This window comes from Nerophis ophidion, linkage group LG06 (genome assembly GCF_033978795.1).
Source record: "Nerophis ophidion isolate RoL-2023_Sa linkage group LG06, RoL_Noph_v1.0, whole genome shotgun sequence".
NCBI lineage: Eukaryota > Metazoa > Chordata > Actinopteri > Syngnathiformes > Syngnathidae > Nerophis > Nerophis ophidion.
The window spans coordinates 74,823,248-74,848,340 of NC_084616.1; the positions used below are offsets into that span (position 1 = coordinate 74,823,248).

Genomic DNA, 25,093 nt, shown 5'->3' on the forward strand with positions numbered 1-25,093 from the left:
ATATTCAATTCTTCAGTGTGCATATTTCAATTTGTTCCTTTTCTTGCTTCTTTTTATTGTTAAGCTGCTTTCCCATCACAACAAATGTATTTAATTTCCTTTCTTGTGCACAGTTCTTGTGGATGAAGGCTTTTCTTTATCTCAGAATTACATTAATATGAAAGCAAATAAATAATTGTGTGTGTGTGTGTGTGTGTGTGTGTGTGTGTGTGTGTGTGTGTGTGTGTGTGTGTGTGTGTGTGTGTGTGTGTGTGTACTTACTTAGGCCCAAATTGGGGACTTTCATCAGTTTACACACCAGTAGATTGGGGACGCCATTACCATTGGGGACCAAAACCACGGTCCCCAATTAGATTTCATTGCGCGTGTGTGTGTGTGTGTGTGTGTGTGTGTGTGTGTGTGTGTGTGTGTGTGTGTGTGTGTGTGTGTGTGTGTGTGTGTGTGTGTGTGTGTGTGTGTGTGTGTGTATATAAAAAATGAATAGAGAAAAAATAATTGTATATGTATACATTTATACACACACACATATATATACATATATATATCTATATATATATATCTATATAGATATATATATATATGTATGTGTATATGTGTGTGTGTATATATACATATATATGTGTATATATACAGTATATGTGTGTATACATATGTATGTGTGTATATATATGGATATGTGTATATATGTATATATATATGTATATATATATATGGATATTTGTGTATATATATGTGTGTATACTGTATATGTGTATATATATATATATATATATATATGTATGTATATATATATATATATACAAATCCGTTTCCATATGAGTCGGGAAATTGTGTTAGATGTAAATATAAACGGAATACAATGATTTGCAAATCCTTTTCAACCCATATTCAATTGAATGCACTACAAAGACATGATATTTGATGTTCAAACTCATAAACTTTTTTTTTTTTTTTAAATAATAATTAACTTAGAATTTCATGGCTGCAACATGTGCCAAAGTAGTTGGGAAAGGGCATGTTCACCACTGTGTTACATCACCTTTTTTTTTTTAACAACACTCAATAAACGTTTGGGAACTGAGGAAACTGATTTTTGAAGCTTTGAAAGTCAAATTCTTTCCCATTCTTGTTTTATGTAGAGCTTCGGTCGTTCAACAGTCCGGGGTCTCCGCTGTCGTATTTTACGCTTCATAATGCGCCACACATTTTCGATGGGAGACAGGTCTGGACTGCAGGCGGGCCAGGAAAGTACCCGCACTCTTTTTTTACGAAGCCACGCTGTTGTAACACGTGCAGAATGTGGCTTGGCATTGTCTTGCTGAAATAAGCAGGGGTGGCACGTCTATGAAAAAGACGTTTCTTGGATGGCAACATATGTTGCTCCAAAACCTGTATGGACCTTTCAGCATTAATGGTGCCTTCACAGATGTGTAAGTTACCCATGCCTTGGGACCTAATGCACCCCCATACCATCACAGATGCTGGTTTTTGAACTTTGCGCTTATAACAGTCCGGGTGGTTCTTTTCCTCTTTGGTCCAGAGGACATGACGTCCACAGTTTCCCCCCAAAAATTTGAAATTTGGAATCGTCAGACCACAGAATACTTTTCAGCTCTACATCAGTCCATCTTAGATGAGCTCGGGCCCAGCGAAGCTGGCGGCGTTTCTGGGTGTTGTTGACAAACTGCTTTGGTTTTGCATAGTAGAGTTTTAACTTGCACTTACAGATGTAGTTACTGACAGTGGTGTTGCTGTGCCCATGTGGTGATATCCTTTTCACACTGATGTCGGTTTTTGATGCAGTATTGCCTGAGGGATCGAATATCCATAATATCATCGCTTACATGCAGTGATTTCTGCAGATTCTCTGAACCTTTTGATGATATTACGGACCATAGATGGTGAAATTCCCAAAGTCCTTGCAATAGCTGGTTGAGAAATGTTGTTCTTAAACTGTTCGACAATTTGCTCACGCATCTGGTTTACAAAAGTGGTGACCCTCGCCCCATCCTTGTTTGTGAATGACTTAGCCTTTCATGGAAGCAGCTCTTATACCCAATCATGGCACCCACCTGTTCCCGATTAGCCTGTATACGTCCGACACTGATTGTTATTTATTACTCCGGTACTCTTGTCTTGTTCTGTATATTGTACAGTATTTTGTATTTCTATAGTGTTTTGTATATTGTACAGGATTGCTTATTATTTGTATTGGATAGTAGTCTGTTTATTTCAATTGTTAGTTCTTATGTCATTTATTTCACCCCATATTTGTTCCCACTACCGCACCTTAAGTTGGAGTCTTTAATCTCGTTATATGCAAATATATGACAATAAAGTCCATTCCATTCACATGCGGGACGTTCCAAAATAAGTGTTCGATGAGCATTCCTCAACCCTCTCAGTCGTTTTTGCCACTTGTGCCAGCTTTTTTTGGAAACATGTTGCAGGCATCCAATTCCAAATGAGTTAGTATTTGCAAAAAAAATAACGTTTTCCAGTTCAAACGTCTTGTCTTTGAAGTCTATTCAATTGAACATAGGTTGAAAAGTATTTGCAAATCATGAGGTGGCGACTTGTCTAGGGCGTACGCCGCCTTCCGCCCGATTGTAGCTGAGATAGGCACCAGCGCCCCCCGCTACCCCAAATTGAATAAAGGGTAGAAAATAGATGGATGGATGTATTTTTGTTTTTATTTACAATTTACACAACGTGCCTGGGATTTGGGTTTTGTAGCTTCTACTCTATATTGCACCTTTTTAAAGAGTGTTTGCTTCATGTTTTTGGCTCTTAGCACACATGACTCGGCTAAGTCACATCTGTCATGACATGCAAACACACACACACACACACACACACATTGCTGGACATACACACACGGAGGAGCAGTCTGTTAATTAGCCTGTTGCTCCCGCCCGTGTGTGGGCGTAAACAGCATCTCTCTCGTTCTTGCCTTCAGAGTGAGGAAAAACAACATGTTTTCTCTCATTATGTCACACACACACCTGTTGCTTTCATCAGTCGGGAGAACTGGCTCGAACTTTTGGTCCAAAGTTAAACAAAGTCCGGCAAAAAGATTCACACTTGCGTATCGGTGCATTAATATTGGTCATTTGAGGGGTAACAGTGATGGCAATGCATGTATGCATAGTGTGTGTGTGTGTGTGTGTGTGTGTGTGTGTGTGTGTGCGCCTTGATGATACTGAGGTTGCACAGAGAGATGAGTGGGATGTGATATCACCCCACCAGCTGCTCCACATACTGACACAACAAACTGCCAGGTTGCAAAGTGCGTGTGCAGGAATGTGTCAAATGTAGGCTGATAGGTTAGTCCTTACTCATACCGTTGGGTCACATTCATCACTTTGGCGCGAGTCCACCTCGTCTTGGATCGCGGGCCTCAAACCGGAGGGCCCGCCCAGGTCATTTAAAGTGGCTCGCGAAAGCCTTGGAATATTAGGATAGAATAGAATGAACTTTATTGTCATTATATTTGCATATAAGGAGATTAAAGACTCCAACTTAAGGTGCGGTAGTGGGAACAAATATGGGGTGAAATAAATGACATAAGAACTAACAATTGAAATAAACAGACTACTATCCAATAAAAATAATAAGCAATCCTGTACAATATACAAAACACTATAGAAATACAAAATACTGTACAATATACAGAACAAGACAAGAGTACCGAAGTAATAAATAACAATCAGTGTCGGACGTATACAGGCTAATCGGGAACAGGTGGGTGCCATGATTGGGTATAAGAGCTGCTTCCATGAAAGGCTAAGTCATTCACAAACAAGGATGGGGCGAGGGTCACCACTTTTGTAAACCAGATGCGTGAGCAAATTGTCGAACAGTTTAAGAACAACATTTCTCAACCAGCTATTGCAAGGACTTTGGGGAATTTCACCATCTATGGTCCGTAATATCTTCAAAAGGTTCAGAGAATCTGCAGAAATCACTGCATGTAAGCGATGATATTTTGGATATTCAATCCCTCAGGCAATACTGCATCGAAAACCAACATCAGTGTGAAAAGGATATCACCACATGGGCTCAGGAACACCACTGTCAGTAACTACATCTGTAAGTGCAAGTTAAAACTCTACTATGCAAAACCAAAGCCGTTTGTCAACAACACCCAGAAACGGGCCCAAGCTCATCTAAGATGGACTGATGCAAAGTGGAAAAGTATTCTGTGGTCTGACGATTCCAAATTTCAAATTTTTGTGGGGAAACTGTGGACGTCGTGTCCTCTGGACCAAAAAAGAAAAGAACCACCCTGACTGTTAAAAGCGCAAAGTTCGAAAAGCCAGCCTTGGAATATTAGAATAGAATAGAATAGAATGAACTTTATTGTCATTATATTTGCATATAACGAGATTAAAGACTCCAACTTAAGGTGCGGTAGTGGGAACAAATATGGTGGGAAATAAATGACATAAGAGGTAAAAAGGAAAAAACTAACAATTGAAATAAACAGACTACTTTCCAATAAAAATAATAAGCAATCCTGTACAATATACAAAACACTATAGAAATACAAAATACTGTACAATATACAGAACAAGACAAGAGTACCGAAGTAATAAATAACAATCAGTGTCGGACGTATACAGGCTAATCGGGAACAGGTGGGTGCCATGATTGGGTATAAGAGCTGCTTCCATGAAAGGCTAAGTCATTCACAAATCAAGGATGGGGCGAGGGTCACCACTTTTGTAAACCAGATGCGTGAGCAAATTGTCGAACAGTTTAAGAACAACATTTCTCAACCAGCTATTGCAAGGACTTTGGGGAATTTCACCATCTATGGTCCGTAATATCTTCAAAAGGTTCAGAGAATCTGCAGAAATCACTGCACGTAAGCGATGATATTTTGGATATCAGGCAATACTGCATCAAAAACCGACATCAGTGTGAAAAGGATATCACCACATGGGCTCAGGAACACCACTGTCAGTAACTACATCTGTAAGTGCAAGTTAAAACTCTACTATGCAAAACCAAAGCCGTTTGTCAACAACACCCAGAAACGGGCCCAAGCTCATCTAAGATGGACTGATGCAAAGTGGAAAAGTATTCTGTGGTCTGACGATTCCAAATTTCAAATTTTTTCGAGGAAACTGTGGACGTCATGTCCTCTGGACCAAAGAAGAAAAGAACCACCCGGACTGTTAAAAGCGCAAAGTTCGAAAAGCCAGCCTTGGAATATTAGAATAGAATAGAATAGAATGAACTTTATTGTCATTATATTTGCATATAACGAGATTAAAGACTCCAACTTAAGGTGTGGTAGTGGGAACAAATATGGGGTGAAATAAATGACATAAGAACTAACAATTGAAATAAACGGACTACTATCCAATAAAAATAATAAGCAATCCTGTACAATATACAAAACACTATAGAAATACAAAATACTGTACAATATACAGAACAAGACAAGAGTACCGAAGTAATAAATAACAATCAGTGTCGGACGTATACAGGCTAATCGGGAACAGGTGGGTGCCATGATTGGGTATAAGAGCTGCTTCCATGAAAGGCTAAGTCATTCACAAACAAGGATGGGGCGAGGGTCACCACTTTTGTAAACCAGATGCGTGAGCAAATTGTCGAACAGTTTAAGGACAACATTTCTCAACCAGCTATTGCAAGGACTTTGGGGAATTTCACCATCTATGGTCCGTAATATCATCAAAAGGTTCAGAGAATCTGGAGAAATCACTGCACGTAAGCGATGATATTTTGGATATTCGATCCCTCAGGCAATACCGCATTAAAAACCGACATCAGTGTGAAAAGGATATCACCACTGTTTTCGATCAAAACTGAAGCTGCCAATAGTCTTGAACTACACAGAGTATTTCAATGGTAGGAATATTCGCTTTTGCATGATACAGTAGTTAGTATGGTAATCTAATTAGTTACTGTGGTAATCTAATTAGTTACCATGGTAATCTAAGTCACAGCAGCTCAGACAAGGCACCAAGCAGTGTGGGTGGGGAGCATTTCCACTAAGTGTTTCCAGAGCGTTCTAAAGCTTAGTGATATGGCAGATGTATCAGATTGTAGGTTGGTTGTTTTTTTTTTACCCTTTGCGTTCATATTTTGCTGTTTGTTGCATTGTTGTCGTTTCGCTCGATTGGGAAATATGTCGATGGAGAGGGTGTGTGACGTTCAAATGTTGTCAATACTCAGTGTTTTATCATTCAGAGTTAATATTGTAATTCCCACTTTTTTTATCGTGATGGCGGCATAGCTCGGTTGGTAGAGTGGCCGTGCCAGCAACTTGAGGGTTGCAGGTTCAATTCCCGCTTCCGCCATCCTAGTCACTGCCGCGGTGTCCTTGGGCAAGACACTTTACCCACCTGCTCCCAGTGCCACCCACACTGGTTTAAATGTAACTTAGATATTGGGTTTCACTATGTAAAGCGCTTTGAGTCACTAGAGAAAAGCGCTATATAAATATAATTCACTTCACTTCACTTCACATGTACATTCTGGGTGTCTCGTTCAGTAAAAACATTTCAAATTCAATTCAGTTTTTAAGGCGGTCTGTCATAACGTTTTTAGCTTTCAATCAGACATTATTGAGAGGTTTTGTTCCTAAAATTCAGATATTCCGGCCCCCAGACACATTTTTTTCCCTAAAATTGGCCCCCCCCCGGGTCAAAATAATTGCCCAGGCCTGTTCTATGTTGACAGAAAAAAAAATAATTACATAATATTTAAACTTACATATTATCTACCGTAATTTCCGGACTATAAGCCGCACCAGCTAAATTTAGGGGAAAATACAGATTATTCCACATATAAGCCGCACCCGACTATAAGCCGCAGGCGTTTTGATGTGTAATTACCGTAGTATATAGGGGTTCCTGCTACCACGGAGGGGATTGTCGGGACAGAGGTGACTGTTTGGGAACGCAAACATTTATTAACAATAAATCTTCCATCCATCCATCCATCATCTTCCGCTTATCCGAGGTCGGTTCGCGGGGGCAACAGCCTAAGCAGGGAAACCCAGACTTCCCTCTCCCCAGCCACTTCGTCTAGCTCTTCCCGGGGGATCCCGAGGCGTTCCCAGGCCAGCCGGGAGACATAGTCTTCCCAACGTGTCCTGGGTCTTCCCCGTGGCCTCCTACCGGTTGGACGTGCCCTAAACACCTCCCTAGGGAGGCGTTCGGGTGGCATCCTGACCAGATGCCCGAACCACCTCATCTGGCTTCTCTCGATGTGAAGGAGCAGCGGCTTTACTTTGAGTTCCTCCCGGATGGCTGAGCTTCTCACCCTATCTCTAAGGGAGAGACCCGCCACACGGCGGAGGAAACTCATTTGGGCCGCTTGTACCCGTGATCTTATCCTTTCGGTCATGACCCAAAGCTCATGACCATAGGTGAGGATGGGAACGTAGATCGACCGGTAAATTGAGAGCTTTGCCTTCCGGCTCAGCTCCTTCTTCACCACAACGGATCGGTACAACGTCCGCATTACTGAAGACGCCGCACCGATCCGCCTGTCGATCTCACGATCCACTCTTCCCTCACTCGTGAACAAGACTCCTAGGTACTTGAACTCCTCCACTTGGGGCAGGGTCTCCTCCCCAACCCGGAGATGGCATTCCACCCTTTTCCGGGCGAGAACCATGGACTCGGACTTGCAGGTGCATATGTCGAACAGACAACCGTAATTTGTCAAGTGCGGGGCAAAATCGTGGCTACAAAAAGTAGCATTACTGCTAATATGTAGCATCATTTGAAAAGTCACCTGCTAGAGAATGAAGAGTGCTTACTCCGCATGTCGACATCTCCATTCGGTGCCACACCAACAAAATGCCGAAGCAAACATTTCCAGTATGAAAAAAATAGTCAACAACAAAAGGAGATAATGTCCGCAAGAACCTACCACATAGCAAAGGACATACACTGTTTGATTTCCTATTATGCAGCTCATTTTTATTTGACACTTATTGAAAGTGTGACAAAAGTGCCCTTTATTTGTTTTAAACTATTGTAGTGGCGTTCTGTACAAAAAAGTGCACTTTAATTTAGTGTTGTTTTGATATGTCATCTTAGTGACATCATGCACAAAAGTGCACTAATAGCTTGTTTTAAAATGTCTCTGACAATCTTGCACTTTCTGTTTTGGAAATGACATGAATGTTTGTGCTACTGCTTAATAACTGTTTAATAAATACAGTTTTGGTCAATCGACTTAATTGTGGTTTCCCTCTCTGCATGAAAGTTTAAAATGAGCATATATTAATGCAGTATGAACAAGAATGTTTTAATATAGACACATACAATCATCATACTGCTGTGATTATATGTATCAAGTGTTCATTCAAGGCTAAGGAAAAATATGGAGATATGTATCGTGTATCACGATATGGCCTAAAAATATTGAGATATTAAAAAAAGGCCATATCGCCCAGCCCTATAAACATCAAGTCAAGTCAAGTCAAGTCAGCTTTATTCGTCAATTTCTTTACTTGTAAGACATACAAAGGAATCGAAATTATGTTTCTCACTCTCCCATGCGTAGACAAAAAGAAAAAGAAAACACAACAATAAAGTGCAACGTGAATATGGAGGAGTTCAAGTACCTAGGAGTCTTGTTCACGAGTGAGGGAAGAGTGGATCGTGAGATCGACAGGCGGATCGGTGCGGCGTCTTCAGTAATGCGGACGTTGTACCGATCCGTTGTGGTGAAGAAGGAGCTGAGCCGGAAGGCAAAGCTCTCAATTTACCGGTCGATCTACGTTCCCATCCTCACCTATGGTCATGAGCTTTGGGTCATGACCGAAAGGATAAGATCACGGGTACAAGCGGCCGAAATGAGTTTCCTCTCCCTTAGAGATAGGGTGAGAAGCTCTGTCATCCGGGAGGAACTCAAAGTAAAGCCGCTGCTCCTCCACATGGAGAGGAGCCAGATGAGGTGGTTCGGGCATCTGGTCAGGATGCCACCCGAACGCCTCCCGAGGGAGGTGTTTAGGGCACGTCCAACCGGTAGGAGGCCACGGGGAAGACCCAGGACACGTTGGGAAGACTATGTCTCCCGGCTGGCCTGGGAACGCCTCGGGATCCCCCGGGAAGAGCTAGACGAAGTGGCTGGGGAGAGGGAAGTCTGGGCTTCCCTGCTTAGGCTGCTGCCCCCGCGACCCGACCTCGGATAAGCGGAAGATGATGGATGGATATTGTGTATCACGATATGGCCTAAAAATATTGAGATATTAAAAAAAGGCCATATGGCCCAGCTCTATATACATATATATTGAATTAGGATTTCAGAAGAAGTTATGCATTTAATTGTTCACTCTAATAATAAAAATGACAGTAAAAACTGGCAGCTTAGTTGCCAGGATTTTACTTGAAAAATAAAACTATAGAACCATTTTTCAATTCGCTGTAAAATCCACTGTAAATGTTATGGAAAAATTGTGGCCCGTGAGCTGCTTTTCTCAGTGTGTATTATAAAAATATAATAAATGCATAGACGATTGTATAATAATTGGGGGATCCCAATATATTCATTTTTCTCTCGGGTCCCATTTTTGGGAGGACTTGGGCCATTTCCATTTTAATGTTCTCATCAGGGACATGTTTATTTTGTCTTTAAACTGTATTGTAAAGAACAGGTCATGTTGCATTTTGTTATGAAACCACTAATTGTTTGTCAAAACATTCCACAGTCCCTTGAAATAGACATAGGGTATTAGTTTGTAGTTGCTAATGTGTGTGTGTGTGTGTGTGTGTGTGTGTGCGTGTGTGTGTGTGTGTGTGTGTGTGTGTGTGCAGCGGGTCTGCGATATCTCTTGTCGGTCCAAGCAACAGAAAATAGAGAATGTGTGTGTTTGTGCTTCTAAGGGGGCGGGGCTACATGACTAGAACTGTGCTAGTGTGGCAAAGGTGAACGTGTGTGTGTGCGTGTGTGTGTGTGTGTGTGTGTGCGCGTGTGTGTGTGTGTGTGTGTGTCTCATTATGACTTCCGAGCCAGTCCCCCTTCACTTTGCCCTTAACTCTGCCTCCTCCTCCCCCACCCTCAGGCTTGGTGGAGGCCCCTCCCCCCAGCTGCATAGCTGTGTGTGTGTGTGTGTGTGTGTGTGTGTGTGTGTGTGTGTGTGTGTGTGTGTGTGTGTGTGTGTTCTTGTTTTTCTACCCTTTTTGAGACATCAACAAGGAAAAATACCTTCCATATGTCTCATTTGCATCCATCCATCCATTTCCTACCGCTTTTCCCTGCAGCCTATCTCAGCTAAATCGGGCGGAAGTGGTGAAATTTATCCAAATGAGGGGGGTCCCAAATAGGAGGGATTTTTCCAATTTACAATGTGTCTGTTTTAAACGTGCGCCCCCTCTGGTCAACGTATGAAATAACAAGTTTGTGTAAGAAATTAAAATGTGCCTCCTTTGGCCCAATTTTTTTTTTTTTAAATAAGTAAATATGTATATAGAGAGATACTGTAAATAATCAAGATTAAAAAACTATTACAAACAAAATATGGAAATTTACATAAATTAACTAAAATGAGTCTTTTTCTCACAATGTGTTGACTTTTTTGTCATAAAATTGGGAACAATTTCTCATATTCTTTCTGTTTCTGTAATATTGCAATATTTTCTTGTAAACGTATTACTTTTTTATGTAAAAGTGTTACTTTTTAATGCAAAATGGCGACATTTGTCATATAAAATTCTGACTTGTATCACAATATTGCCAATTTTTTGTTGTTGTTCTTGTAAAATAGTGACATTTTTCAAATAAAATGATGACTTTTGGCATGATTTTGCCGGTTAAAATTTGGATTATTATTACAATATTGCCCAAATTTCAAAGTTTTCTTACAAAATTGTGACTTTTGTCGAGTAAAATGACGACTCCTTTCATAAATTTGCCCACATTTTAAGCTGTCTTCTAAAATTGCGACTGTTATTGAGTAAAATTCCAAATTTTATCATAATATTGCACAACTGTTCAGTTTTTCTTGTAAAGTCTTGACTTTTGTTCAGAAAAAAAATACGACTTTTATTATAATACTGCCAAAATTATGTTTTGCCTGGCAAATTGTGACCTTTTTCTGGTGAAATTCCAACTCATTTTTCACTACAAGCTTTTTTATATTTGCATAGTATGTATGTATTTTTATATTTGTAAATACAAATATTTTTATATCTAGAAAGGGTGGTCCTACAGAGGTCGGCATTTTTTGGAGATCTCAAGAAGGTAACAAATACAAGTGTGTGTGTTTGTGCGTGTGCATTTGTGTGTGTTGTTTTTCTACCCTTCTTGAGACATCAACAAGGAAAAATACCTTCCATATGTCTCATTGGCACCCATCCATCCATCCATCCATTGCCTACCGCTTTTCCCTGCAGCCTATCTCAGCTACAATCGGGCGAAAGTGGTGAAATCTACCCAAATGATGGTGGTCCCAAATAGGAGAGATTTTTTCAAATCGACCGTGTGTCTGTTTTAAAAGTGCTCCCCCTCTGGTCAACATATGAAAAAACAAGTGTGTGTAAGAAATTAAAATGCGCCTCCTTAGGCCATTAAAAAAAAAAAAAAATATATATATATATATATATATATATATATATATATATATATATATATATATATATATATATATATATATATATATATATATATATATATATATATACGTGTGTGTGTATATAGAGAGATACTGTAATAACTTCAAGTAAATAATGCGGATTAAAAAACAATTACAAACAAAATATAAAAAATAACTAAATTAACTAAAATCCGTCTTTCTCACAGCGTGTCGACTTTTTTTCTCATAAAATTGGGGACAATTTCTCATATTGTTTCTGTAATATTGCAATATTTTCTCAAAAGCTTATTACTTTTGTATGTAAAATTATTACTTTTTAACGCCAAATGGTGACATTTGTCATATAAAATTCCGACTTGTTTCACAATATTTTTGTTGTTCTTGTAAAATAGTGACATTTTTTGGATAAAATGATGACTTTTGTCATAATTGTGGCAGGTAAAATTCCGATGATTATTATAATATTGCCCAAATTTCAAAGTTTTCTTATAAAATTGTGACTTTTGTCAAGTAAAATTACAACTCTTTCGATTAAAAAAAGCCCAAATTTTAAGCTGTCGTCTAAAATTGAGTAAAATTCAAAATTTTATCATAATATTGCACAAGTACAAGTAAAATTTCGACTTGCGTTGAGTAAAATGACGACTTTTCTTATAATACTGCCAAAATACTACGTTTTTCTTGTGAAATTGTGACCTTTTTTGTGAGGGATTTTTCAAATTGACTGTGTGTCGTTTTTAAAAGTGCTTTGGTCAACATATGAAATAACAAGTGTGTTTCATATATACATATATATATATATATATATATATATATATATATATATATATATATATATTTATAGAGAGATACTGTAATAACTTCAAGTATGTTTGTATTATTAATGTTTTAATTACAAATCTTTATATATCTAGAAAGGGTGGTCTTAAAGAGGTCGGCATTTTTCGAAGGTCTCAAGAAGGTAACAAATGCAAGAGTGTGTGTGTGTGTGTGTGTGTGTGTGTGTGTGTTCGTTCGTTCTTGTTTTTCTACCCTTCTTGAGACATCAACAAGGAAACGTATCTTCTATATGTCTCATTTGCACCCCTGGTGGTGAAATCTATCCAAATGAAGGTGGTCCCAAAAAGGAGGGATTTTTCAAATCAACTGTGTGTCGCGTTTAAAAGTGTTCCCCCTCTGGTCAGCATATGAAATAACAAGTGTAAAAATTCAAAGTGCTCCCCTTCTGGTCAACATATGAAATAACAAGTGTGTGTAAGAAATTGAAATGCGCCTCCTTTGGCCATTTTTTTTTTCTTTTCATAAATAAATATGTATATAGAGAGATACTTTAATAACTTCAAGTAAATAATGAAGATCAAAAAACTAAATATAAAAAAAAAAATTAATTCACTAAAATCAATCATTTTTTCACAATGTGTTGACTTTTCTTATAAAATTGGGAACCATTTCTCATATTATTTCTGTTTTTGTAATATTGCAATATTTTCTCGTGAACTTATTACATTTAATGCAAAATGGTGCCATTTGTCATACAAAATTTTGACTTGTATCACAATATTGCCAATTTTTTTTTGTTGTTCTTGTGAAACAGTGACATTTTTCGAATAAAATTATGACTTTTGTCATAATTTTGCCGGGTACAATTCCGATTATTATTATAATATTGCCCAAATTTCAAAGTTTTCTTATAAAATTACAATTATTTTCATAAAAATGGCCACATTTTAAGCTGTCTTCTAAAATGGCGACTGTTATCGAGTACAATTCCAAATTATATCACAATATTGCACAAGTACAAGTAAAATTTCGACTTGCGTTGAGTAAAATGACGACTTTTATTATAATACTGCCAAAATTCTATGTTTTTGTTATGAAATTGTGACCTTTTTTTGTGAGGGATTTTTCAAATTGACTGTGTGTCGTTTTTAAAAGTGCTTTGGTCAACATACGAAATAACAAGTGTTTTTTTTTTAAAATATATATATATGTATATGGTTATTGAGAGATACTGTAATAACTTCAAGTATGTTTGTATTATTAATGTTGCAAATACAAATCTTTATATATCTAGAAAGGGTGGTCCTAAAGAGGTCGGCATTTTTCGGAGGTCTCAAGAAGGTAACAAATACAAGAGTGTGTGTGTGTGTGTGTGTGTGTGTGTGTGTGTGTGTGTGTGTGTGTGTGTGTGTGTGTGTGTGTGTGTGTGTGTGTGTGTGTGTGTGTGTGTGTGTGTGTGTGTGTGTGTGTGTGTGTGTGTGTGTTTCTACCCTTCTTGAGACATCAACAAGGAAACGTATCTTCTATACGTCTCATTTGCACCCCTGGTGGTGAAATCTATCCAAATGAGGGTGGTCCCAAAAAAGAGGCATTTTTCAAATCAACTGTGTGTCGCGTTTAAAAGTGTTCCCCCTCTGGTCAACATATGAAATAACAAGTGTGTAAAAAATTCAAAGTGCTCCCCTTCTGGTCAACATATGAACTAACAAGTGTGTGTAAGAAATTGAAATGCGCCTCCTTTGGCCAATTTTTTTTCTTTTCATAAAGAAATATGTATATAGAGAGATACTTTAATAACTTCAAGTAAATAATGAAGATCAAAAAACTAAATATAAAAAAAAAAATTAATTCACTAAAATCAATCATTTTTTCACAATGTGTTGACTTTTCTTATAAAATTGGGAACCATTTCTCATATTATTTCTGTTTTTGTAATATTGCAATATTTTCTCGTGAACTTATTACATTTAATGCAAAATGGTGCCATTTGTCATACAAAATTTTGACTTGTATCACAATATTGCCAATTTTTTTTTGTTGTTCTTGTGAAACAGTGACATTTTTCGAATAAAATTATGACTTTTGTCATAATTTTGCCGGGTACAATTCCGATTATTATTATAATATTGCCCAAATTTCGAAGTTTTCTTAAGAAATTACGATTCTTTTGATAAATATGGCCAAATTTTAAGCTGTCTTCTAAAATGGCAACTGTTATCGAGTAAAATTCCAAATTTTATCATCATATTGCACAAGTACAAGTGAAATTTCGACTTGTGTTGAGTAAAATGACAACTTTTATTATAATACTGCCAAAATACTACGTTTTTCTTGTGAAATTGTGACCTTTTTTTGTGAGGGATTTTTCAAATTGACTATGTGTCGTTTTTAAAAGTGCTTTGGTCAACATACGAAATAACAAGTGTTTTTTTTTTTTAATATATATATATGTATATGGTTATTGAGAGATACTGTAATAACTTCAAGTATGTTTGTATTATTAATGTTGCAAATACAAATCTTTATATATCTAGAAAGGGTGGTCCTAAAGAGGTCGGCATTTTTCGGAGGTCTCAAGAAGGTAACAAATACAAGAGTGTGTGTGTGTGTGTGTGTGTGTGTGTGTGTGTGTGTGTGTGTGTGTGTGTGTGTGTGTGTGTGTGTGTGTTTCTACCCTTCTTGAGACATCAACAAGGAAACGTACCTTCTATACGTCTCATTTGCACCCCTGGTGGTGAAATCTATCCAAATGAGGGTGGTCCCAAAAAGGAGGGATTTTTCAAATCAACTGTGTGTCGCGTTTAAAAGTGTTCCCCCTCTGGTCAACATATGAAATAACAAGTGTGTAAAAAATTCAAAGTGCTCCCCTTCTGGTCAACATATGAACTAACAAGTGTGTGTAAGAAATTGAAATGCGCCTCCTTTGGCCAATTTTTTTTCTTTTCATAAAGAAATATGTATATAGAGAGATACTTTAATAACTTCAAGTAAATAATGAAGATCAAAAAACAATTTCAAACTAAATATAATAACAATAAGTTAATTCACTAAAATCAATCATTTTTTCACAATGTGTTGACTTTTCTTATAAAATTGGGAATAATTTCACATATTTCTGTTTTTGTAATATTGCAATATTTTCTCGTAAACGTATTACTTTTTAATGCAAAATGGTGACGTTTGTCATACAAAATCTTGACTTGTATCACAATATTGCCAATTTTTGTTGTTGTTCTTGTGAAATAGTAAAATTTTTCGAATAGAATTATGACTTTTGTCATAATTTTGCCGGGTACAATTCCGATTATTATTCTAATATTTCCCAAATTTCAAAGTTTTCTTATAAAATTACGATTCTTTTGATAAATATGGCCAAATTTTAAGCTGTCTTCTAAAATGGCGACTGTTATCGAGTAAAATTCCAAATTTTATCATAATATTGCACAAGTACAAGTAAAATTTCGACTTGCGTTGAGTAAAATGACGACTTTAATTATAATACTGCCAAAATCTATGTTTTTGTTGTGAAATTGTGACCTTTTTTTGTGAGGGATTTTTCAAATTGACTGTGTGTGGTTTTTAAAAGTGCTTTGGTCAACATACGAAATAACAAGTGTTTTTTTTAAATATATATATACATGTTTATAGAGAGATACTGTAATAACTTCAAGTATGTTTGTATTATTAATGTTGTAAATACAAATCTTTATATATCTAGAAAGGGTGGTCCTAAAGAGGTCTGCATTTTTCGGAGGTCTCAAGAAGGTAACAAATACATGAGTGTGTGTGTATGTATGTATGTGTGTGTGTGTGTGTGTGTGTGTGTGTGTGTGTGTGTGTGTGTGTGTGTGTGTGTGACCATGAGAGCTAAGTACATACCAACACGGTGGCCTTAAAGAGGTCCTTGAGTTCATGGACCTAATAACACAATTTTTTTGTCCTGTTTTAATCAAGCCGACCATTCCTCCTTCATAACTACAAGTGTTCAGTTGTTGCATATCCATCATATTGTCATACTTTCTGTGATCATTACCATCCGCTTTTTTCAAAACATTGTTTCAAAATCTGTTTTTTGTGTTTTAAACGTGCCTTCGACTGAAGTTTTATGACCGTTGACGGGGTTTTAATGGCTTTCAAGACGTCTGAGGGTTTCATCCGGTGCATAGTTAATAATAATGAGCAGATATGTTTCCTGCACCTGCACGCTCCAGAAAGCAATTAAAAGTTAGCACAAAAGCCACTTAAGTCATGCAAGTTCAGATGCAACATAAACCAGAACAAATACAAAACACGTGGTGATGATTGCAAATCCAGTCTAAGGTTAAAAAAAAAAAAAGATGACTGTGTGTTTGTATATGCGGTTGAACCTCCCTACCCTTGTTACCTAAGGCAGCCTCTGGAGGGGGCGTGGCTTGCTGACATCACCATGTATCAGTATGCAAGGGAGGAGTGGAGAATGAGGGCGAGCAGGAGGCTGTGAAAGGAGGCCGGCCGGGGAGGCTTCCTACACACGGCGGCACGGGGCCGCTTTCATCGACCAGTGGTTTTGTAATTGTCCCGATGGCCTTCTGAGTGGCGGCGGGAGGCTGGTCTCACTTGTGAGGTCGTCCTCACTGAGGATGTCAGCATGGAGGAGCCCGCTCACCTTGTTTAGGACAGCGTCAGGCGTTAGAAGCACACGACCATGGGTGAGTCGCTGAGATTGGTTTGATTGAAGATGGTTAATAAGTGCATTTTCTTATTTATCCTCCTTTTGGTGTCTGCTGTTGTCATTGTTTGTAATGCTGCTCAGATGGGGGAGGGGGGAGAGGAGAAGGTAATGAGTTACTTATATGTATATATATATATATATATATATATGAACACATGAATGAATGAATGTGGTGCAATGGCATAGTCCGAGTGCACTTACACAGCTTTCATAAGGCCTGTTATGGAAGAGATGCCCCGCTTTTGGGTTAAGTTTAGCAACAGGTGACGTTGTAACTTCTTGTTTATATTCCTCTCCTCTTATCTGCTCGTTTGAGATAAGAGGAATTGATTAACGTGGGTTCGACTTAAACATGTTGAAAAAGTTATTCGGGTGTTACCATTTAGTGGTCAATATGTACTGAACTGTGCAATCTACTAATAAAAGTATCAATCAATCAATCCTTCCTTTTGAATAATAGTAATAACAATAATAATTATTATTAACTAATCATACAAGGGTATTATTGTCCATCCATCCATCCATCCAATTCCGCTTATTCGAGGTCGGGTCGCGGGGGCAGCAGCCTAAGCAGGGAAGCCCAGACTTCCCTCTCCCCAGCCACTTCGTCTAGCTCTTCCCGGGGGATCCCGAGGCGTTCCCAGGCCAGCCGGGAGACATAGTCTTCCCAACGTGTCCTGGGTCTTCCCCGTGGCCTCCTAGCGGTTGGACGTGCCCTAAACACCTGCCTCGGGAGGCGTTCGGGTGGCATCCTGACCAGATGCCCGAACCACCTCATCTGGCTCCTCTCCATGTGGAGGAGCAGCGGCTTTACTTTGAGTTCCTCCCGGATGGCAGAGCTTCTCACCCTATCTCTAAGGGAGAGGAAACTCATTTCGGCCGCTTGTACCCGTGATCTTGTCCTTTCGGTTATGACCCAAAGCTCATGACCATAGGTGAGGATGGGAACGTAGATCGACCGGTAAATTGAGAGCTTTGCATTCCGGCTCAGCTCCTTCTTCACCACAACGGATCGGTACAACGTTCGCATTACTGAAGACGCCGCACCGATCCGCCTGTCGATCTCACGATCCACTCTTCCCTCACTCGTGAACAAGACTCCTAGGTACTTGAACTCCTCCACTTGGGGCAGGGTCTCCTCCCCAACCCTATTAATGTCTTCATTGAAATTATTACAGATCAGAGCGGGAATAGTCTAATCTAGTGGTTCTCAAATGGGGGTACTCGTACCCCTGGGGGTACTTGAAGGTATGCCAAGGGGTACGTGAGATTTTTTTTAAATATTCTAAAAATAGCAACAATTCAAAAATCCTTTATAAATATATGTATTGAATAATACTTCAACAAAATATGAATGTAAGTTCATAAACTGTGAAGAAAAGAAATACAACAATGCAATATTCAGTGTTGACAGCTAGATTTTTTGTGGACATGTTCCATAAATATTGATGTTAAAGATTTCTTTTTTTGTGAAGAAATGTTTAGAATGAAGTTGATGAATCCAGATGGATCTCTATTAGAATCCCCAAAGAGCGCACTTTAAGTTGATGATTACTTCTATGTGTAGAAATCTTTATTTATAATTGAATCCGTTGTTTATTTTTCAACAAGTTTTTAGTCATTTTTATATATTTTTTCCCAAATAGTTCAAGAAAGACCACTACAAATGAGCAATATTTTGCACTTTGGTTGATATCAGCACTTCAGTCATCAACAATTGCATCAACAGAGAAATGGACATTGAAACAGTGTAGGTCTTATTTAGTAGGATATGTACAGCCAGCAGAGAACATAGTGAGTTCAGAAGGTATAAGAACAAGTATATTCATTTGATTATTTACATTTGATTATTTACAATCCGGGGTGGTTGAGTGTGGAGGGGGGAGGGTGTTAGTCTAGGGTTGTAGTTGCCTGGAGGTGTTGTTTTAGTGCGGTTTTGAAGGAGGATAGAGATGCACTTACTTTTACCGAAGTTGGGAGTGCATTCCACATTGATGTGGCATAGAAAGAGAATGAGTTAAAACCTTTGTTAGATCGGAATCTGGGTTTAACGTGGTTTGTGGAGCTCCCCCTGGTGTTGTGGTCATGGTGGTCATTTACGTTCTGGAAGTAGTTTGACATGTACTTCGGTATCAGGGAGGCGTAGCGGATTTTATAGACCAGGCTCAGTGCAAGTTGTTTGACTCTTGGAGAAGTGGATAGGAGTGAGAGTTCCCGCTAGAATCTTCAAGGTGCTTTTGTTGACCAGAGAGGAGATTCTGTAGAAAAATCTCGCTCGTTGGTTGACCTTTTTGATTACCTTGGTGGCCATTTTCTCACAGGAAAGATTAGCCTCTAGAACCTATAGAACCTAGGTAGGTGATCTCATCTTTCCTGGTGATAACAATGTCGCCCACTTTAATAGTGAAGTCACTGACTTTCTTAAGGTTGATTTGGGACCCAAATAGGATGGATTCCGTTTTACCTAAGTGTATGGATAGCTTGTTGTCAGTGAGCCAGGCGCAAATTTCCACCTGTGACTTGTCCTTGCCGGATACCAGCAGGACCGAGTCATCCAAACAGGAACAATTTACAGTCGCATGCTGATGACATGTGGTTTACGTATATTAGGAACAGTAAAGGTCCTAGTATACTGCCTTGGGGAACTCCACAGCTTACTGAGAGGGGGGCGGGGAGGATCACGGTGCCGTTCACCTCTACCACCTGTTTCCTCCCCCCTAAGTACGATTGCATCCAGCTCGATGAAGTTTTATCAAATCCGATTACTCTGAGCTTATGTAACAGTAAAGTGTGGTTAACGATGTCGGCAATAAAAAGTCGTTCTCGGAATTGTTGGACATGAATTCAAACCATAACCAAGCATGCATCTCTATAACTCTTGTCTCAAAGTAGGTGGACTGTCACCACCTGTCACATCACGCCCTGACTTATTTTGAGTTTTTTGCTGTTTTCCCGTGCTTAGTGTTTTAGTTCTTGTCTAGCGCTCCTATTTTTGTGGCTTTTCCTGTAGCAGTTTCATGTCTTCCTTTAACGCTATTCCTCGCACCTGCTTTGTTTTCGCAATCAAGACTATTTAAGTTGTACGGACGCTATCCGTCTTTGTGGGGACATTGTTGATTGTCATGTCGTGTACGGGTGTACTTTGTGGACGCCATCTGCTCCACACGCTGTAAGTCTTTGCTGTCGTCCAGCATTCTGTTTTTGTTTACTTTGCAGCCAGTTGAGTTTTAGCTTTGTTTTGCATAGCCATCCCTAAGCTTCAATGCCTTTTTCTTAGGGGCACTCACCTTTTGTTTATTTTTGGTTCAAGCATTAGATACATTTTTACCTTCACACTGCCTCCCGATGTTCCCGACAGTTCCAATCCAATCCACTTTATTTATATAGCACATTTAAACAACAAAATGTTTCCAAAGTGCTGCACAACAATATTATAAACAACATTTAAATACTATCCTGAGCTCCACCAATGACTGAATAAAAACAAAAAATATACATATACATATAAAACCAATATAAAATAAACATGATTAAAAACGATTTTAAGGGTGAAACCAATTAAAACCGTAAATCGAAATCAAAATTTTAAAACATTAGAGGGCAACAGAGGACCACACAACTCACGTCGTGTCAAAAGCCCGAGAATAAAAATGGGTCTTAAAACGAGACTTAAAACACTCCACAAAGCAATTAGCTACCTGCAGCCACCTACTGGGAAGGAAGAGTATTACACGCTTACTCTGCCGAGCTCTAGACAGCACAGACCCTCAACAACGGCACATTTTCGGTTTATAATTACTGGTTTGCAAAAAATATTTTTAACCCAATTAGGTGAAACTCCATAATCTCCAACGGCACACCAGACTGTATCTCGCAGCGGCACAGTGGTTGAAAAAAAACTGGTCTAATCCACAGGTGTCAAACTCAAGGTCTTTGGGAAGGTTATTCTAAAACCATAACTCTAGCCTGATTGTTTGATCACATTACACCTGTACTGGCTCACCTGCACTGGCTTCCTGTGCACTTAAGATGTGACTTTAAGGTTTTACTACTTACGTATAAAATACTACACGGTCTAGCTCCATCCTATCTTGCCGATTGTATTGTACCATATGTCCCGGCAAGAAATCTGCGTTCAAAAGACTCCGGCTTATTAGTGATTCCTAGAGCCCAAAAAAAGTCTGCGGGCTATAGAGCGTTTTCCGTTCGGGCTCCAGTACTCTGGAATGCCCTCCCGGCAACAGTTCGAGATGCTACCTCAGTAGAAGCATTTAAGTCTCACCTTAAAACTCATCTGTATACTCTAGCCTTTAAATAGACCTCCTTTTTAGACCAGTTGATCTGCCGCTTCTTTTCTTTCTCCTATGTCCCCCACTCCATTATGGAGGGGGTACGGTCCGATGACCATGGATGAAGTACTGTCTGTCCAGAGTCGAGACCCAGGATGGACCGCTCGTCGGGACCCAGGATGGACCGCTTGCCTGTATCGGTTGGGGACATCTCTACGCTGCTGATCCGCCTCCGCTTGAGATGGTTTCCTGCGGACGGGACTCTCGCTGCTGTCTTGGATCCGCTTGAACTGAACTCTCGCGGCTGTGTTGGAGCCACTATGGATTGAACTTTCACAGTATCATGTTAGACCCGCTCGACATCCATTGCTTTCGGTCCCCTAGAGGGGGGGGGGTTGCCCACATCTGAGGTCCTCTCCAAGGTTTCTCATAGTCAGCATTGTCACTGGCGTCCCACTGGATGTGAATTCTCCCTGCCCACTGGGTGTGAGTTTTCCTTGCCCTTTTGTGGGTTCTTCCGAGGATGTTGTAGTCGTAATGATTTGTGCAGTCCTTTGAGACATTTGTGATTTGGGGCTATATAAATAAACATTGATTGATTGATTGATTGACTGATTTAGCCATTCCTTTACCACTTTTGACGTGTGTTTGGAGTCCTGACATAAAAAAACAAGTCCATGTCCAAAAACCAACAAATTTAGCTGAACTGCACCAATTTAGTCAAGAGGAGTGGTCAAAAATTCAACCGGAAGCTTGTGGATGGCTACCAACAGCGCCTTATTGCAGTGAAACTTGCCAAGTTAAAGTTAAAATACCAATGATTGTCACACACACACTAGGTGTGGTGAAATTAGTCCTCTGCATTTGACCCATCACCCTTGTTCACCCCCAGGGAGGTGAGGGGAGCAGTGAGCAGCAGCGGTGGCCGCGCCCGGGAATCATTTTTGGTGATTTAACCCCCAATTCCAACCCTTAATGCTGAGTGCCAAGCAGGGAGGTAATGGCTCCCATTTTTATAGTCCTTGGTATGACTCGGCCTGGGTTTGAACTCACAACCTACCAATCTCAGGGCGGACACTCTTAACCACCAGGCCACTGAACAGGTTGTTGATGTATCGGCCCATATCGGCTGTACAGATGTACTTTACTAAAGAGAGGTGTGAGATACTTCTCTTGTTGATTTATTTAAAGAAAAGTTTAGGGTATTGTGGCAAAAACAGCTAAATTTTTGTTCCATTTAAACATCACATGGACAAAGATAAGACCTTCTGGAGGAAAGTTCTGTGGTCAGACGAAACAAAAATTGAGCTGTTTGTCCACAATACCCAGCAATATGTTTAAAGGTGAACATTATCAGCAGACCTATGTAAGCGTCAATATATACCTTGATGGTGCAGAAAAAAGACCATCTATTTTTTTAACCGATTTACGAACTCTAAATGGGTGAATTTTGGCCAATTAAACGCCTTTCTGTTTATCGCGCTGGAGGCGATGACGTCAGAATGTGACGTCGCCGAGGTAACACACCCACCATTTTCATTTTCAACACATTACCAACACCGGGTCTCAGCTCTGGTTTTTTCCGTTTTTTGGACTATTTTTTGGAACCTTGGAGACATCATGCCTCGTCGGTGTGTTGTCGGAGGGTGTAACAACACTAACAGGGAGGGATTCAAGTTGCACCACTGGCAAGAAATCTGCCGCCAGACCCCCATTGAATGTGCCAGAGTGTCTCCACATTTGACCGGCGATGCTAAGACAGACATGGCACAGAGATGTATGGATAACCTGCAGATGCATTTGCAACGATAGTCAACGAAATCACAAAGGTGAGTTTTGTTGATGTTGACTGCCAGCTAATCGATGCTAACATGCTACGCTAAACGATGCTAACATGCTATTTAGCGGCGGTGCTAAAGCAGACATGGCACAGAGATGTATGGATAACCTGCAGATGCATTTGCAACTATATTACGTTTCCTTCCACCCACATTTAATGCGAAACAAACACTTACCAATCGACGGATTTAAGTTGCTCCAGTGTCAAAAGATGCGAAAGTCCTGACCGTTTGGTCCGCACATTTTACCGGCGATGCTAACGCAGCTATTCGGCCATGCTATGGCTATGAATAGCATCAATAGCTATTCGCTCAATAGATTCAGTTTCTTCTTCAATACTTTCATACTCCAACCATCTGTTTCAATACATGCGTAATCTGTTCAATCGCTTAAGTCGCTGAAATGCGAGTTTGAATCCGAGCTAATGTCGCTATATCTTGCTGTGGTATTCCCATTGTTTGTTTACATTGGCAGCACTGTGTGACGTCACAGGGAAATGGCCAGTGTCTTCGCAGAGAGCCGAAAATAAGGCACTTTAAAGCTTTATTTAGGGATATTTCAAGACTGGTAAAATTTTGAAAAAAAATACAACAAGCCACTGGGAACTGATTATTATTGTTTTTAACCCTCTTGAAATTGTGATAATGTTCCCCTTTAAAGGAGAAAAGCTGAGGCCTTTAATCCCAGGTACACCAAACCTACCGTCAAGCATGGTCTTGGCCTGTTTTGCTGCCAATGGAACTGGTGTTTTACTTAGTGTCACGACCGGGTCGCATGGTGATGCTGGGGTTGTTCTCCCAGGAAGCAAGTGGACGACTCCGTATAGGACTTGCAGGTAACGACATCATTTAATCGTAACTGAAAACAAAGACGGAACAAGGTGCCGATCGCACCGGAAGCTAAGGCTATAATTTAGCACAGACTAGAGCAGGGGTAGGGAACCTACGGCTCTAGAGCCAGATGTGGTACTTTTGATGACTGCATCTGGCTCTTGGATAAATCTGAGCTGACACTACTTAACACATGAATAATTCCACTTGTAATCACAGTGTTAAAAATAACGTTAAAAATACAAAAATGCTCATGCATTTGAATCCATCCATCCTTTTTTCTACCGCACCTGTTCAAGAAGTTGCCTTAAGGGTAAGAAATAATTTATTTATTATTGGTTAGTGTAGGGCTAGCCCTCTTGGGGGTTCTTCAACAAGGCCCAGGTGGGCCATTTACACACCTGTCGCTGATTTCGAGGCCGGTCCTGGCAACACCCCGTTTCGCTGCAGACCCGCAGGCCACGCCCCCTCCTAAGTTAGCTTCAGTATAACAATGTTATTACTAAGAATAAGAGACCTATTATACTCTAGAAATGTCGGTCTTAATTAAAAATGCACATTTTTAGTTGTGTTCAGTGTTAAAAATATATTATATGGCTCTTAGGTAAATACATTTTAAAATATTTGGCTTCTTGGCTCTCTCAGCCAAAAAGGTTCCCGACCCCTGGACTAGAGCACGGGTGTCAAACTTTGGCCCGCCGTGTAATTTAATTTGGCCCTTGAGGCAATATCAATTTAGCATTAGAGCTGGCCCGCCGGATTTAACACTGCATTCACCGCTAATACTCATACTTGCCAACCCTCCTAATTTTCCCGGTAGACTCCCGAAGTTCAGTGTCCCTCCCGAAAATCTCCCGGGGCAACCATTCTCCCGAATTTCTACCGATTTTCACCTGGACAACTATATTGGCGGCGTGCCTATAGCGTTCTCTACAACCTGTCGTCACGTCCGCTTTTCCTCCATACTAACAGCGTGTCACATAATATTTGTGGCTTTTACACACACACACACACACACACACACACACACACACACACACACACACACACACACACG

General features: G+C 39.7%; 1 protein-coding gene across 2 annotated transcripts in view; it reads left to right on the forward strand.

The window, feature by feature from the left end:
- The window catches only part of LOC133555233 (helicase ARIP4-like), a 176,182-nt gene that overhangs the window by 52,054 nt on the left and 99,035 nt on the right, over positions 1–25,093 (forward strand). The window contains exon 1 of one of the 2 annotated variants that reach the window (XM_061904838.1): positions 16,557–17,055. The exons of the other annotated variant lie outside the window; for it this stretch is intronic. Within the exon in view, the coding sequence (XP_061760822.1) occupies positions 17,052–17,055 (4 nt within the window). The 5' untranslated portion in view covers positions 16,557–17,051. Of the gene's footprint in view, positions 1–16,556; positions 17,056–25,093 lie in introns of those variants that run through there. 2 annotated transcript variants of the gene reach the window in all.